This window comes from Symsagittifera roscoffensis, chromosome 4 (genome assembly GCF_963678635.1).
Source record: "Symsagittifera roscoffensis chromosome 4, txSymRosc1.1, whole genome shotgun sequence".
Taxonomy (NCBI): Eukaryota; Metazoa; Xenacoelomorpha; order Acoela; family Convolutidae; genus Symsagittifera; species Symsagittifera roscoffensis.
The window spans coordinates 6495660-6512185 of NC_087065.1; the positions used below are offsets into that span (position 1 = coordinate 6495660).

At 33.3% G+C, this 16526-nt stretch overlaps 2 protein-coding genes across 2 annotated transcripts in view; one reads left to right on the forward strand and one right to left on the reverse strand.

The window, feature by feature from the left end:
* Positions 1 to 4301, forward strand: part of LOC134844473 (cadherin-23-like) — a 108120-nt gene extending 103819 nt beyond the window's left edge. The window contains exon 34 of the mRNA XM_063861175.1: positions 3232 to 4301. Within this exon, the coding sequence (XP_063717245.1) occupies positions 3232 to 3472 (241 nt within the window). The 3' untranslated portion in view covers positions 3473 to 4301. The remainder of the gene's footprint in view (positions 1 to 3231) is intronic.
* A 7318-nt stretch (positions 4302 to 11619) lies between these two features.
* The window catches only part of LOC134843643 (proton channel OtopLc-like), a 48856-nt gene continuing 43949 nt past the window's right edge, over positions 11620 to 16526 (reverse strand). The window contains exon 11 of the mRNA XM_063859837.1: positions 11620 to 12128. Within this exon, the coding sequence (XP_063715907.1) occupies positions 12100 to 12128 (29 nt within the window). The 3' untranslated portion in view covers positions 11620 to 12099. The remainder of the gene's footprint in view (positions 12129 to 16526) is intronic.

A 16526-nucleotide genomic window follows, 5' to 3' on the forward strand; every position in this document is an offset into this window, starting at 1 on the left:
TCAGTCGTTGTGGTAAAATTTTTTTGTGTAATTCGTACGTCAACTCGTTATCTTCGTCGTTCCGATCAACCTCTTAGGTAGGTTGGAAAGGAATTTGACGTAAGGTCTGTTTTTCCAGTCGAAAAATGTATCGTTCAAACACAAAAAATTGTGCAAAAAGCGAAGAACGAAAGTTGAGAGTTATTTGCATCTTAGCTGCAAGAAAAAGTGTTCTAAAATTGAACTGAATTTCTGGTGTAAACAAACTTGCGCAATAAATTGGCAAATTTATCTTTCGAAACTATAATAAATGCTGCAGTTAATGCAATTTTACTAGAATTTAAAGACAAATTGACAAACAAAGATACTATTCATCAGTTACGGAAACGAGTGGGAGAGTTGGAGAATCGTTTGGGTCAAGTGGAGCAGTACATTTTGAATCTTTGAAGGATCGAGTAAATTTACCTATACAAAACAAGACTGCTCGTATCAGGGCGAAGTCCTGAATGTTCCGACTGCCTTTTAAGGTTTATGGAGCAGTAAAAACATTAGAAAAAAATTAAATGTAATAAAATAAAATGAAAAAAAAAATTCTAGTTTGAATTTTTTTTTGAAATCATCTTCCCACACGCCATATTAAGTAGAAAAGAATATATTTCGCACATTGTAACAAATCAATCATGGCAAATAAGTTTTCTTTCATCCAATTTGGAACGGTTTCTAAGACGGATTAAATCTCCGCTTACGCGTTATTAGCGCGAAATATATCGCGCGTTAATTGTCCCAAATTGGCAAAAATGGCAATCTTTAAACCCCCATAACTTTACGAAAAATGTTCACAAGTGAAATATCTTTTCAAATTTAAGCTCAGGACAACAATATCTCTCGAATGATATAAAAAATTCCGTCAAAAAAGGTTAGTTAAAAAGTCGAAATTTGTCTGAAGAAAAAAAAACACCCCGAGCACAAATATTCCGTTATTTTCGTATCGAAAGTCGGAACAATAAAACGAAAAGGTAAAAAATGATAAATTAAACATTAATAGGATTTAAAATAAATTTTGTAAGGATGCGTTAGGAGAAGAAAATTGTTTAAAATCATTTACTAGCAAATTTAATTTGAGCAAAAGTTTTTCCCATTTTCAAATAAAAACGAGTGTGTTTCATCACACATAAATGTTCAAAAAATTGCAAATTAAAAATCATAATAATAAAAATTGAAAAAACAGTTGTTGTCTTGATGTAACAATTTACTTCAGAAACTGTCGCCTATTGATTGTCAACCACTTTCTAAATTTTTTAATGATCTCTTAGTTGAAGGCGTTTTTCCTGATAGTCCTGAGTTGTCAAAGGTCACGGCTCTACTTGAATGAGAAGAAATTTCTGTTGACCACATTTATAGGTCAATTAGCCTGCTTAACTCTATTTCAATTGCATCCGAAAAAAATTATACAAACGACTAATGTCCTTCATTGAAAAATGGCATTTAAAATAGGGAATAGCTTAGGTTTTCAAACCAAAAGATCATTTGTTCCTGCTTTGACTCGCTTCACTGAGTTTTAAAGTTAATCGATTGATAATTTTATTATTTATATTTCACAAATGCCTGTTTCATTGATCATATGATAAATTTTGACACAACTCGTCACACATTTTGATTCAAAAAATTACATTGCTATGGATTTCGAGTAAAAAGTAACAAAAGTATTGAAAACTTTTGAAGTGATTGCAAACAATATGTTGCGCATGGCAATGAAAATTCAGTTGTTAAACCAATACGATTTAGTGTGCCGCAAGGCTTAGATTCGGGATTTTGCTTTTTGTTTTATGTATCGACGATATTCCTGATGTATGCAAAAATCCAAATGTTTTTTCTTCATGCTGATAACGCCACAATGTATAATGCTTGTCGCAATAGTAATTTTGAGCTCGAGAAATACATTAAAAATTGCCTTTACAATAAATGAATACAATAAAAACAAGACTGCTCGTATCAGGGCAAAGCCCTGAATGTTCCGACCGCCTTTTAATGTTTATGGAGCAGTAATAACATTTAAGAAATTAAAAGAAATAAAACAAGATGAAATTTTTTTTCTTCTAAAATTTGAATTTTTTAAATGAAAATCATCCCCCCACACGCCATATTAAGTACAAAAGGATAGATTTCGCTCCTTGTAACAAATCAATTATGGCAAATAAGCTTCTTTCAAGCAATTTGGAACGATTTCTTAGACGGATTAACTCTCCGCGTACGCGTTAATAGCGCGAAATATATCGCGCGTTAATTGTCCCAAATTGGCCAAAATGGCTATTTTTAAACCCCCGTAACTTTACGAAAAATGATCACAGGTAAAATATCTTTTCAAATTTAAGCTTAGAACAACAATACCTTTCGAATGATATAAAAAAATTCCTTCAAAAATGGCTAGTTAAAAGTCGAAATTTGTCTGAAGAAAAAAAACACCACCCCGAGCACAAACATTCCGTTACTTTTGTATCAAAAGTCGGAACAAAAACTTGAAAGGAAAGATACTGCCAAATATCTAGGCCCTATAATAGACATTAAACTCAAAGTTCATATTTAAGAAGTTTGCGAAAAATTTTCACAATTTTAGTAGGTTTAATATTATCAAAAACCAACAGAGAACAAATACAGCTGCCAGTTCAAAAACAAATAGGATCAAGTGTTTCGATAGTTTTTGTTCACAAATGATCTAAATCTGAATAACTAAGTAAATTTTGACATAAAATCAGCTGACGATAAAGATTTTTAAAATTGTTTTTATCTTAGACAACAAATTAATTCATAATTTGCGGTTCTATACTTTTTCACACTGTTATACTTGATGCTCTCGTCCAGAACATGTTTTCACGGTTACCACTCGGTGAGCTGAAATGCTTGTTGATAATTCATCGAGTTTTCTGTAAATTTTGTCAGCAATGTTTGCATTATGTAGCTGGAAAATAATTTAACAGATCTGATGTTTAATTTTTGACCCAATTTAACCGCCCGTACTGGCAAAAAAAAATACAATAAAAAAATTGGCAAACATTTTTTTAAAAAATCAGTTTTTCAACTTTTTTAAAGATTTTCAAAATTTTTTTTCAGATTTAGATTTTTAATTCTCAATTCAATCATTGTTGTCGGAACATTCTGTGCTACTTATTCAGCTGTCATATATGCAATTCATTATAAATCACCCATGACCCGATGATTTTATTATATTTTTCATTTGTTTGGTCTTTGTTCCAGAAGCTTCCTGGAAGACTCGATGAACCCGGACAGGAACCCGGACGTCTTCAACGAGAGTCAATTAGTCTCACTGCAGATAGACGACAGATTCGAAGAGGATGAGAAACTGCCCTCCCCCATTGGCCACCACAACCCCCCTCCCGAACTACCCTCCCCCCTCAGCGCTGAGCAGAAACAGGATGACAAAACAGATGTGATAAATCCTGCCAACAATGCTACGGAGTACATGCAGAGCTTCTGAAAGTGTTACTCTTTGGAACTATGTTTGACCATAAATAACATTAATTAATGGTACATCTGTGAAGCAGTAGTTTCTACAAAACCAATTACGTGCACGTGCATATTACCAGCAAGTTGTCGTTGTTTTCTTCAAATTTTTAGTTTTGAAAAACCAAATCATAGACATACTGTGAAGCTTGTTTGATTTTCAATTGTCTCGACAAGGATGCTGCTTCTCAAGTGATTTCACCGTTGCTGTAAATAAATTTTCAGGCTCATTCACAATGTCAGATTTTTTTCGTAAATTTGAACATGCATTAATTAAACTACTTTCAAAAACATAAAAACGTTTGGTCGTCCAATATAACTAATAATGAGAACTGGTAACATCTAAAATTTGATACTTATTTCTGGATAGGGTGGGGGGTTAATGATCGATTATACAATAGGTATGCTGATACTGATAACGTTGTACAAAACTCTTAGACTTTATGGGTTGGCATTGATATGTATGATAGATATTTTGGAAGATAGTAGCTCGGAAATTGCTCAAAGAGATAAATTAGTTCATTTTTGATCACATTCGTAGCGAGCAAAAAAATATATATGATGGGAAGCAACAAAAAAGTTTCTATCAAACTGTTCTTCACTCATAACAAATTGAATACACCCCACAATAATTTCCCAAATTGTATTTCTGTTATGAATTGAAGATTCCATAAATGCTGATGTAAATGTCTATACCAACGATGTCGATGTAAATTAAATTTGCATATTAGAAAAATCCTAAAATGTTCATTTAGTTGTTAATTTATCATCAATCATAGTGAATTTGCTATCTAAAACGGGTTGCAGCTTACAATTGAAGTTTTTATTTTTGACTTGCTCATACAGCTACATTGGAAGAAAAGTTAGCGTTGAACTTAAGGTCTTGGTCTATCTAAGCTGAATGGTTTTTCAAAGGAGGCCTTGTCAAAATTCAAGATTGGATTCAAAACAGTTTATCCTCTTTAGTCTTGAAGTGTTTACCCGTTTGCAGTAATGTCCCAGTTCTCGGATTTCTTTGAACTGACCATCAAAAGAACAAAACATAGCTTTTCCTAATTTAAACTGAAGTGTTCGCTCAGAACTGTTCATCGAAGAATAAAGCCACTTGTAGTCCTTGAATCGAAGACTATCTCATCATGATCTTTTATATTTTTAATAGAATATAAAAACACAAAATCTCAAAAATTAAGAAAAATTATCCACCAATTATATAAAATTAATAAAAATTCTAAAAATTTGAAAAAAAAATCAGATCAACTGAATCAGAAATCTTTTTTAACCGACCATCCAGATATCCAGATTGTAACTCTTTATACAGTCACCATGTGCGATGCAGCAGCATTAGCATCGGGTGGTAAAGGGAATCCTCCCCTCCCCCATCAGCATACAGGGAGATCTGCAGGGGGACTCTTGTTCCAGCACTTCCAGGAGGAACACACTCACGAGGAACTGCACCTCCAAGCAGGTACTCATACATGCAATTTAAAAAGAAATGTAATCAGAGTATTTGTAAAAGTACACCAATTTTCGAGTAACGGGATACGATTCTGGACGTAAATATTAAAATCTGAACGTTTGAAAATCATTTTGTTCGAATTGGGATAGCTTTAACAAAAAAAGAAAAAAATTAGAATTTAGAGGTGATTTGAAAGGATTACGTCTCAAATGGCATAATTCCCAAGTGGCATAAAAATGAAAAATTTCCCAAATGGCATAAGCTTCATGCAACAGGTGCTTTGGAAAAATCGAGAACAATTTTTTCGTGAACAATGTGAGAAAATTAGTCAAATTGTCAATTCAAATGTTGATTGACATTTTATCGTGAAAAACTTGTAGAACTTTTTATCAAAAGCAAGAAGCATAAGCTTGCGATCATTAATAAGCTTCTTGTGCTCAATTTTTTACGACAAATCTGTTGCTTAAATTTGTTTGGAAGCAATTAGTTCGAAATCTTGTTTACATGCTTTCGTTCCTGACAAAATGATAGAAATAGAAATTGATAGAAAACGTTTAAATTACAATAAAAACTTGAAATTTATGCCATTTGGGAAAAATTTCCATTTTTATGCCATTTGGGAATTATGCCATTTGGGAAGTTACCATTTGAAAGTATCCAGGTAAAATTAAAAAGATTCAACATTCGGAAGATTTGGTTCGAATTAAATTAATTTAAGATAAGAATGATGGAAAAGTTATTAACATGTTATTAGAACAATTATGAAATTTGTCATATTTCCTCACAATAGTTTTTATTAAAATCGAAATATTTTTTGATCAGTTTTTCTTAAGTGAAGTCAACCCAATTCGAATTACAGGTTATAAGTTTTTTTTTTAAATAAATTTTCTCCAAAATTCGATCTAAATTTTGAATTCTTTTCAAGTCTTTGTTATACAGTGTTTAGCTGTCAATTTACAATACAATATCAAGTCCTTTACAATAGCTTAGATAGAGCATAAAAAATCACCAGCGGTTTTAGGGAGAGGCGCGCACCGAAAAAACGCGAATTTTTATGCCAACATTTTTTTAAAAGTGCTTGTTAAAACAAAGTTTAAGAAAAAGATCGATAAAATTTCAAAATTTTTTGAAAATCTACTCCCTCCCTCGAGAAAATCTAGATCCGCCCCTGTCTACAATGACAGACAATCTAGCTGTAATAAATTTGATATAGAAAAACAATGAAATTCAATTGAAAGGAATTAAAGGAGTCACATGGAAAACATGGCTTTGATCTGAATGTTTGTTTGAGGCATGAACTACCTGTCAATCACAGTGATTCTGGTGTCCTGTATCCTCCTAGTCGTCTCCTTAGTCTCTCTCCTCTTCGTCATCTACCAGATCAACTCCAAGAGAACCAGGGAACTGGTCAGGGCCAGAGAGAGGGCACTCATGTCAGCACACTATACCAACCAGAGACACCAACACAATCAGGCATGTCACATCATTCTAGACTACGCCAGTACACTTTGCCCCGTTTTTTCTTTTTGTTTACGCCTGATAGCATTCACGGGTTGAGGTGTTCGAGTTATATTTCGACCGACTCGACAAAAAATAGCTATGTTTTGACCAACTCGACCGAAGAAAAAACGTTTTCGACCGTGTTCGACATTAACGTGCTTGATAATGATCGAAAAAAGCGGCACAACCCAGAAAATCCAAACCGGCATATCAAAACATGGGTTCCACTTTAAGCTCCCCAAATACGGAAGCTGAAGTAGCAACACATCATTTGAAATCCACAACAGGTGTTTTTGCAAATTTCAAAGTTGCAATGATTTTTTTTTGCTTCACGTAATAAAATTTTTGTTTCACGCAACTTTTTTTTCAAAAAAATTTTGCTGAAAAAGATAATTTAAGGCTTATAAGTTAGAATTTAATTGTTTTTTGACTTTCTAAAAATATACACCTATATTTGATAGCGTCAATTTATTCAAACTAATCTGTAAGTAATGGCAATTTTACGCTCCAACAGCTTAGCTCTTTAAAATCGCGAGGTAAACCACTCGGTTAATTGGAGCCTTCTCTGAGATCACCATGCAGTCATTTCTGATAGTATTTTTTCGCTTTTGTAATCGAGGGTGTAATAAAAATAAATCTTTTTTAAATCCTGCAAGACGATTTATTTTTAATTTTCTCAGTCAATAAATTGTTGGTTAAATTTTACGCTGGCAATTAGCCCTTCTTAAGTAGTCCTGGCTGAGTGGGTAAGACGTGGGTCCTTTAACACAAATGTCATGGATTTGAATCCCGGTTCGGTGATGACTGGAGGGGTACCAGTGTCATCCGCCTCCTCAAGTTGGGACCAGCTGCGGAAAAATGGATGAAATCTTTTTTCCCCAATGAATAAAAGGCGCGAGGTTAAAATCCATGAGCTCGACTGGGGTTTAACAAGACAAAGCGTTTTTTTAGCGTTCTTATTTTAAGGAACCTTTATCTTTTGTATGTTTGCTAATACCTTGCATGAAAACCGTGTTTTGACAGCTAAGCTTGGCAGCTCTCTCACTTTTTAGAGGTGTCAATTTTGTTTAGGTGCTAATTTCATGGATTTTTACCTGGTAATAAACCAAGAAAATGGACCAATTTCAATTATCGCAACCTGTTTTTTTAGCAGGCCATCGTTTCAGCATGAAAAAGGAAAATTGGTCTTTTAGCAGAATAATATAATACAACTAAAACGTAATTGGCTTATATGTGAAAAAATGCTTTGTCTGGGGTTGAACTTCCCTAATTAAGACAAATATCACACGGTTGGTCATCAAAACTAGATAGTTTTTAAAATCAGAAGAATAAATTGAACTGACTCACGTGCACATTACCATTATTACCGAATGTAAGCGCGGCAGTGCAAGCAGTCGCTTCTTGCTAATACCACCTTCGAAATTAATGTTCCGGTTTGTTAATTGCTTCAAGTCTGTCCATAGGTCGGTCTGTTAAAAGGTATCAATTAAACAATACCCCCCCCCCCCCGCCGCCCATTCTCGCTTGAGGGAGGGGGGGGGGCAGATAGCTCAATAGGCACTTGAGACATTTTTTTAACTACTTGAAACTATTTTGAACGACATTAAATAATGAGCCATTTTCTCCAGCCAGCGATTGTAGAACACCAAAAAACACAGTATTAAAACTCAAAGTTACTTTAAAGAAAGAAAAATCCAAGAAACTGATGCACATAAACTCGACCTTTTTCGGTCTAAAATAAAAAAAATTGCTATTGTGTACATAAATAAGCTGCTGCCGAAACTAATTTTTGATGTTCAGATACAAGGTTGGAGCACCAAAAATCAAAAAAAAATGTTCGGTAATTTTTGGTGTTTTCTTTCTTTTTGATTTTTTCAAAAATTTCTTTCGACTCTCTTATAAATTAACCATAGTCGGTCAATTAATTGCGTGCTATTAACACACCAATCACGCGTTTTATAACGCCTTTTGTAGCGTTTGTTTCTGCTATTGCGTATTAGCTCAATTGGGTATTACGGGGGGTTTGGTCAACTGATCCGTTGAAAGACTTACAAGCCCAACAAGCTAGTCTCCCTTACAAAAATCCATGTTGTATATAATTGTTGTGAAAGTTATCATAATTGATTTTTTTCTCTTTTTTCAATTTTCGTTCAAACATTCAGATAAAATATTCTAAGAAAACATAGCCAACTGACAGATGGAAAAGACTCATGAAGGCAAGGAAACCGAAAAAAAAAAATTGTTTTTTGAAAAAAACTTCAATTTTCAAATTTTAAAGAAAAGTTATTTAGCCTTAAGGTTTTTTGACTTTTACGAACAATTTATGATTGGTGCTTTGATAGGTAAAAGTACCCAAATTGAGAAAAGTCGATCAAAAGGTGAGGAGTTTTTCCGCTGGGAAAAATGAAAACTTTGAAACTAGAGTTCGATCAAGTTTTTGGTGAACGTTACATTTTTGCTGTTCGATAGTGGATTTTGCCTTCCTTTTAATGAAAAAAATGAACTTGAAAAGAAATCAAACGTCAAACCGCAAAAAATCAAAACTGAGCGTGAACAAAATTTAAATCTTTTCCTGAGAAAAAGCACAAAAAATTACCAAGACCTATATAAGAGTACTCACTACGTTCATTACTCTTAAAAATTTATTTAAAAATACTTTTTTTTACACCAGTAGGACATATTTTATCCATTCAACAAAAATATTTATTATAAGACAAAATGGACTCCAATAAATTTATTACACCCCTGATTGCTATGTAAGCGGTAAAGTTTAAATTCAACTAAAATCATTCATTATATTGAACACCTTTTAGGATTAAGTCGAGCTGTACTAGAAATTCCGATGAAGTTTTCTGGCTTTTGGAAAAAAATGATCATTATATTTTTGTGGTTAGAAATGGTGCGTCTTTCATCTTTGCTATGCTGGTTTCAATTTAAAGTTCAATTTGCAAAATAAATGTTGTATTCAACCATATTTTATCTAAAAAGTAAGTGACTGTTTAAATTGACAATACATTTAATAGAATCAGCTGAAGAGCAATGGAGTAAATGTGAGCAGACAGAACGTGAATAACACCAGTGACTCAGTGCTGGATCTGTCGCGGGTGAACAAAGCATACGCAGCCGACTTCATGACTGACACCAAAATGTGAGCTCAGATGCAAGATGATTGTATAGATAAGACCAAACCGTTGGTAATATCTTTTTCGATCAATGCAGCTGAACAAAGTTAAAAAAGCCGAAGCTAATCAATTTCACGACGGAAACCAATTGTTACTCCTTCCATCGCGTAAAACGTCTAAGTTCTATATACCCTCTGTTCGATTAAAATTTTCATATATACCTGTATTTCCAATGAATTTTAATACAAATTTTTTTAATTTTAGAAATATACTGTTTTTAGGAACATCAAAAGATTCTTGAAGTGCCACTTTTTCACTTTCAGAAACTGACACATAATCTTGTCTTACGGTAATTATTGGAACTTATTTTGAATTTTAGTTAATGAACTTAATAGACAAAAATGAGAGATAGTGAAGCAAACAAAGCAGAAGCAAGGCACCCGTTTATAAGAAAATTATTAGCCGACTACTGAGATACTATTTATTACAGCAGTTAGTCTTATTTTGTTCGATTTCAGTGCAAGCAAGAAGTGAAACAATAATTTGTTTACCGCCTACTTTGTTCAATTACCCGCCAAAATGCCTTCATTTTTTTGGTGGCGTCCCTCATGCTTGAAGGACCGAATGCTTGAAATTAATTTTAGCTTCCTTTGAGCCAATCAGAATTGAGTTTTCACAAACTCAAAGTAAATCGCAAAAATCACAAAGTAAGAAAATAAATCCAGGCAATTAAGGTTAATACTGACCGATTAGATAATAAGCAGATGAGTTTTCAAATATTGCTGGATCGAAGGTGGATTGGAACAAATTTAATATTTCAAAGATACCGATTTACGAAAAATGGAAAAACAAACAAAAAACAAAATTTATTAGATCTGCACGAATTGCACAGCTTAAAACATTTTCTGTTAATTTTGACTTCGATTTTGTGGTAAAGGCATTTAGCCAATAAGTACGCTTAGCGATTTTGATTGGTTGAAATTTTTCTAGCATTCGGTCCTTCAAGCATGAGAATCCTCCCCAATTTGTTTTTTTTTAGCTCGTTAATCAGTTCAGTCAAAATCAAACCGTCTCCTTGTCATGGAGTGCAGCCTGTATTTAGACAACCGCGTATTCATACTCGTCAGTATTTAGACAAATACTGTATGAACCAATCAGAATCGAGAAAAGACATAAATAATCCAAAATAAACCATAATTATATATTAATTTCTTCTTTGTCTCGATTCTGATTGGTTGAAACAGTATTTGTCTAAATACTGACGAATCTGAATACGCGGTTGTCTAAATACTGCTATGTAACCCCTTGTCATTCACCGGATTTTGATATTCAAAAAAATAAAAAATCGTGATCCATATTGAAACACCATTGGCATAGTTATAAAAAAAGTTGTAGTAAGTTCTTTTCGGGCATCCACTTTGCGGTAAATACCTGCTGACTCGTATTTCTACTTCAACCTCGATGATCTCAATCTTTTGTTTAAACAGAGAAAAAATATATTTAATTAACAGAACAAAACGTTTTTCTGGTTAAATAACAAAACTGACAGTATACTGCAAACGTATAATAAAGCTAATTGTTCCGACTTACGAAAAGTGGAATAATTATGCTTGCGGGAATTTTTTTAGTCAACCCAATTTTCAATTTTTGATTAACCATTTTTGACGGAATTTATAACACAATCAGGGAGATATTAATGCCTTGCGCTCAAAATTAAAATAAAATTATTTTAATCCTGAGACTATTTTTCGTAAAGTTATGGGCGTTTGGGGTCACTTATGCGCTTTAAATGGGTCTTTTCAGTTAAACCCCCCTAATTGAAAAAACGAAAATGAAAAACCTTATAACAAAATTGGATCGATATCGCTAGGAAATACAAGATACTAATATGAGACTGGTCAAAACAAGCCTTTTACTTGATTTAGTCTCTAACTAGCTTTTTTCTCTATTTTTTTTGCGAATTCCCTCGGAAAATTTCATATAAAGGATGCCAAAATGCAGTTTTTTATTTCTCATTTTCTATTTTCTAGCTTCATTTAGAGCTTGGGATATAATTTCCTGCATTTCTGAGTAAAATCAGTCTCCAATTTCTTAATAAAAGTTTTCATTTACATTTTTCACCATTTAGGGGAGAGGGGTATGGCCTAAAAGACCCCTTTAAATTGAATTGATGCAAATTTATTGATCCAATTAACTTATAAAGGAATAAATAAATTTGTACTTGAAATTGCGTGTGGGGAATATAAACAAAAATGAAACAAATTTTTCAGTTTCCATTTATGGAAACTTTTCCCAAACTACTCCAAATGCCTTAAAGGACAGTCGGAACATTCAGGGCTTTGCCATGATAAACAAGCAGTTTTTTTACAGTTTAGAACTGTCCGTGGTCATCAAGTATGATAAACATCAAATGATACAAGTAAAATTTTCGAATGAAACAAAACAACTTGTCTCTCAATTGTTTCAGCCGCAGCATTTCAAAAAGTAGTTTTCTTTCTGTCAATCTTTTGTACCAGTTGTCCATCACTGATTTTGCTGATGATTGCTGAAGCCTGGAAATCACAAATCAACATCTCACAATCCCGAGAACAACAGAATTTAATAATTTCGAGTTTAGGTAACTTTTCAAAATTAATTTTTGTGCCACAACATAAAACTATTGAAACTGATTTAACAAAAACTTTAGTTGCCACGCCTACATTGCACAATTATCTAACATAAACGTCTACAACTCATTTCAAGGATTTGTCATTGTTTTTAAACGGTCTTTCAGATAAACACTAACAATTTAGAATCAAAAATCTCAACAATTATCTGATTTAAACTTCCGGTATTTAGACTGTTAATACTAATATGAAATCGGAAAGCTTGACTTTCAAAAACCGTAAGCTTTTCAATTGCTTTTTGGTTGCAAAAAAGACTATACCAAAGATAGCCGTTTACTCCGCAAGTAGCACAGAACTTTCCGACCATAGTCTTTAAAAAACTACGAAAAAAAAGCTTTTCTCAAATATTTAACTTGTTTTTGTGTGGCGTGAAAGGATCTGACGTAAGACTATTATATAGACTGATTTGACAATCCTAGTAAATTAGGCAAATTGGGCAACGTTTTTTTTTGAAAAACAAAATACAAGAAAAACAAAAGAATATAAAAAATTTAGAAGTTAAATTTTTTTCAACTTTTTTTGCAGAAAATTTTTTAATTTTGGAAGTTTTTAGTTCCAAAAATGGAGTTAAATAACTCCTAAAATTAGCTTTACTGCTTTGGCACAATTAAATTGTTGAATGCCTGATCGCTCGCTTAATTCGCTCGAATTAAGACGAAATATTTCATCTTTCAAAAACTTCAAATTGGCTTTTCTCTGCATTAGAAACTTTTGTAATTTAATAATGTGGTTCGAATCACAGATGAAAAGGCTTAAATATGATAAATCACTCAACCAAGTCCAGCGATTATTTGAGGAACCTGATTTTGCATGGAAAACAAAAAGAAAAAAAAACAAAAACAGACCGGAATACAAAGTTTCTCCCGATTTTCAATGGTCGGAACAAAAAAAAACACTAATTAAGTTTAGCAAATGATAAAACTTTAATCAGATATTTTGCTACTGTTGAAAAATCATAATTTTAGCAAAACATTAAACCTTTGATGGCTTAAAAAACGTGAGTAAGTTAGTTCATATAATTCGAAAGTCTCTGAAATATATAAAAAAAACTTGTTGTACAAAAAAAAACAAATGGAAGCAGAATTGTAGATAATCTCAGATTGCAGAAAATCTCAGATTGCAAAAAATCTGTTATTTTGTTTGCAGAAAAGTGTCTTCATACTGTTTTGGGAATATTCGGAAGATCAATTTGGCCGGCCTAAAAAGTGCAGAAGAAAATGCAGATGTTCAAACTCATCATGATGAGACAAAGTTCAGTACTTATTCTAAAAAAATAGCAAAAAAATCTCAATTGGCACGTTGAAGCAATCAGACTTCAAAAAAACTACGCTCTGTCAGAAGACCTTAGGTTGAAATGCTAGCATAACCAACAAATAATACGTCCTCATAAAATTTGGCAAAACCAAATTTTCTAGCTTACTTTGTTTATCTCAATAGCGGATTTAGGGGGGGGGGGGGGACACCTATTTAAGGATTCGACCAAAAGAGTATTATTTTGAACTATTCATTTTGGCTGACAGACCCTAAAATTTTTCTAAAGGCGCCACTATTTACAAACTTTTACGAGGGAGCAGCGCGCCAAAAACATGATCTTTTGCTAGATATTTTCCAAAATTTTCCTAAGAACGCCTTTTTTGCCTGTTTGTTTTCAAAATTGTGCTTGCGAGCTTTTTTAGCGTTTTGGGAGAGCTCGGACAATCAATTGAGTTGACCTAAAAAAGGTCGACAACAGTTTCGAAAAATGATTTTTAGCGTTGACGACAAATTCTTTTGCACCGAACTCAAACATAAATGCAACTAAATTATTTGCATAAGTCAAATCCTTCATATATAAAACTTTTTCCTACCGAGGAAATTTCGAAGAAGTTAAACAATATATGCTTGAGCTTGAGGTGGTTTTTCATCAGACCAATTTTTGATTGATTATTAGAGTTGGGTTCGAACCTGAAATTTACGTGTTCTCATGCGGATGTGTTACGCCTTAACCCCAATAAGCTTTGAGCCTACGCAAACTACTCGCTTAAAACTTTGACGAATAATTATCAATTACGCTGAAAAGAAAGCACGAAGTATTATTCCGCACTCAAAATTTTCCCGTTTAAAAACGAAGCAAGCTAATTGGTCATACTATTTCCCAATACAACTCAAACCTAAAAACTTAATATGCGATAGTGACAGTCCAAAATTTTCTATATCGCAAGCCATTGGAGTTAGACAAAATTTTCTTTATCACAAGCCATTGGAGATCAATTAAAGATCACCCGTACATTTAAAAAAATTGATTTGTGACCAGAGATACTTAGTTTTTATTTTACATTGCTGGCAAAAAAAAACTTTTCAAAAGGTAAACTAAAGAGAAGACTTTCCAGATCTCTTTATTTCGTATCTAGTTTCTGCTTTTTGCTCATAAACATCCTAAGTCTAGGCTGTTTCTAGCAAAAAGAAAGATTCCGAGATAAAATTGAACTGCCCATCTCATGTTCAGAAAACAAGCCTCTAAGCCACTAGATCTGAGTAACCGTGGTCAATAATCTTAGCAGTTTAATAAAAATTAATTACAGTTACCGTCAAATAAAAGCCAAAATTGCAAATTATTTGCATAAGTCATTTAGAACGAACATGTCTTGGTTGAGCCGTGAACTGATTCAAGATTATCCTAAAATAGTTTATTTCTAATGCTAGATAAAAAACCGAATGATGTTATACAGGAAATTATGTTACATTCTATTTAAAATTTGTCCGAGTTTAAAAGCAATTTTTGAGTATGGGTAGTCGGAAAATTCAGAGCTTTGACCTGACATACGAGCAGTCTTGTTTGATACAGGAACATCAAACTTGTCACAGCGGTATCCCGTAATAAGGTAAATTAGTGAAGCATTGACAATCGAGCAATTTTTCATTCATGAATGAGAGAAAAACCTACTTCGACATTTTAAAATTTTTTTACAGGCTTCCAGATTATCACATAAGATTCAGTTTTTTGATTCAGCAGAATTTCAATTCAGCAATTCGTAGCGTTTTCAGAGCCAATTGTGGGTTCGATTCTCACAATTTCTACACTCTGTTTTTTTACAGATGTTTCCAAAATGTGAAAACACTCACAATTTACTTTATAAAGTTTTAAAAATTCACTTTGAAGCAGAGTACGCGCAAAAATCTAACTTATAAAAAATGACTTCAGGTAGAGATACACTGATTTGTTTAGCTAAGAAATGCAAACATATATTTCCATGAAACACATTTTTTCCAACAAAATTTGCCGAGAACTAAGGTTTTCTATTTTTTCAATGATAGTTTTGTTGACAATCTGTGAGATATTAAATTAGGGAAGCTAATCATTTTTTTGTCAGTTGGTCTGAGTAGCGCGCGCAGAATTTTTCGGCAAGAGTTTTGTCGGTTCCTATAATTTCGACTGATTTGATTTTCGTGCTCTGATTTGATTTTCGTGCTTAAATCCTATAAAAACCTCATCTTTATAAAAAATTTCTGCGCAGCAAATCAGACCAATAATGACAAATTGACCAAAAATATTCTTTTTTCGGCGTGCTCCCCCCTTAAATTTAGTTTAAATCTGCGCCTGAGTGAGTTAGGACCGAGTTGGTTAACTCATAGAGTAATTTCGGATAGGGTACACCGTCTGCTCGTCACGCTATCTTATTTTCGGCCGGATAGATTCGTGCAACTTCTTAGTCTAATACCGATCCTAATCTTACTCTTATACTATCTAGTCTCAGGTTGTTTAACTAGTCTCTGCTAGGCTCAATAGATCTAGGGTATACTGGTTTATTGCGGCTGCTGAAGTGCTCGGGAGAGTCCAACTAATTTCTAAGTTAAATTCAAATCTCTCTGGTGCTGAAATTACAAGTAACTTCAGCACTTACAAATAAGTGGGTTGTTAGTTAGATGGATCATGATTGGTTAATATTAAATACTTTACACTGGTAAAATATCTAAATTATCCAATCATAAAATGTAGTTTAGATCAGGTTCCACCCATCCGGGTTTTACAGAATTTTTTAGAATAGTTCTTCTGCAATTCGAAGGATGGATGATGGACGTTGGTGTTTGGCGAACATCATATTTCTTTTGTTTCCTCTTTGTTAAAGAAATTCCAGGAAGCTGGAGTTAGAGACATAAGACGTTGTGTCTTCTAGTGACAACGACTAAGTCTTTGCAACAAACTCAAATCTGATTTCAGAATGGTTTGCTATGTCAGGTTTTTCTGTTCTGCGTGGAGATTGTGCGTGGAGGGGATGCCTGGTTACTCGGATCTGTACGTATACT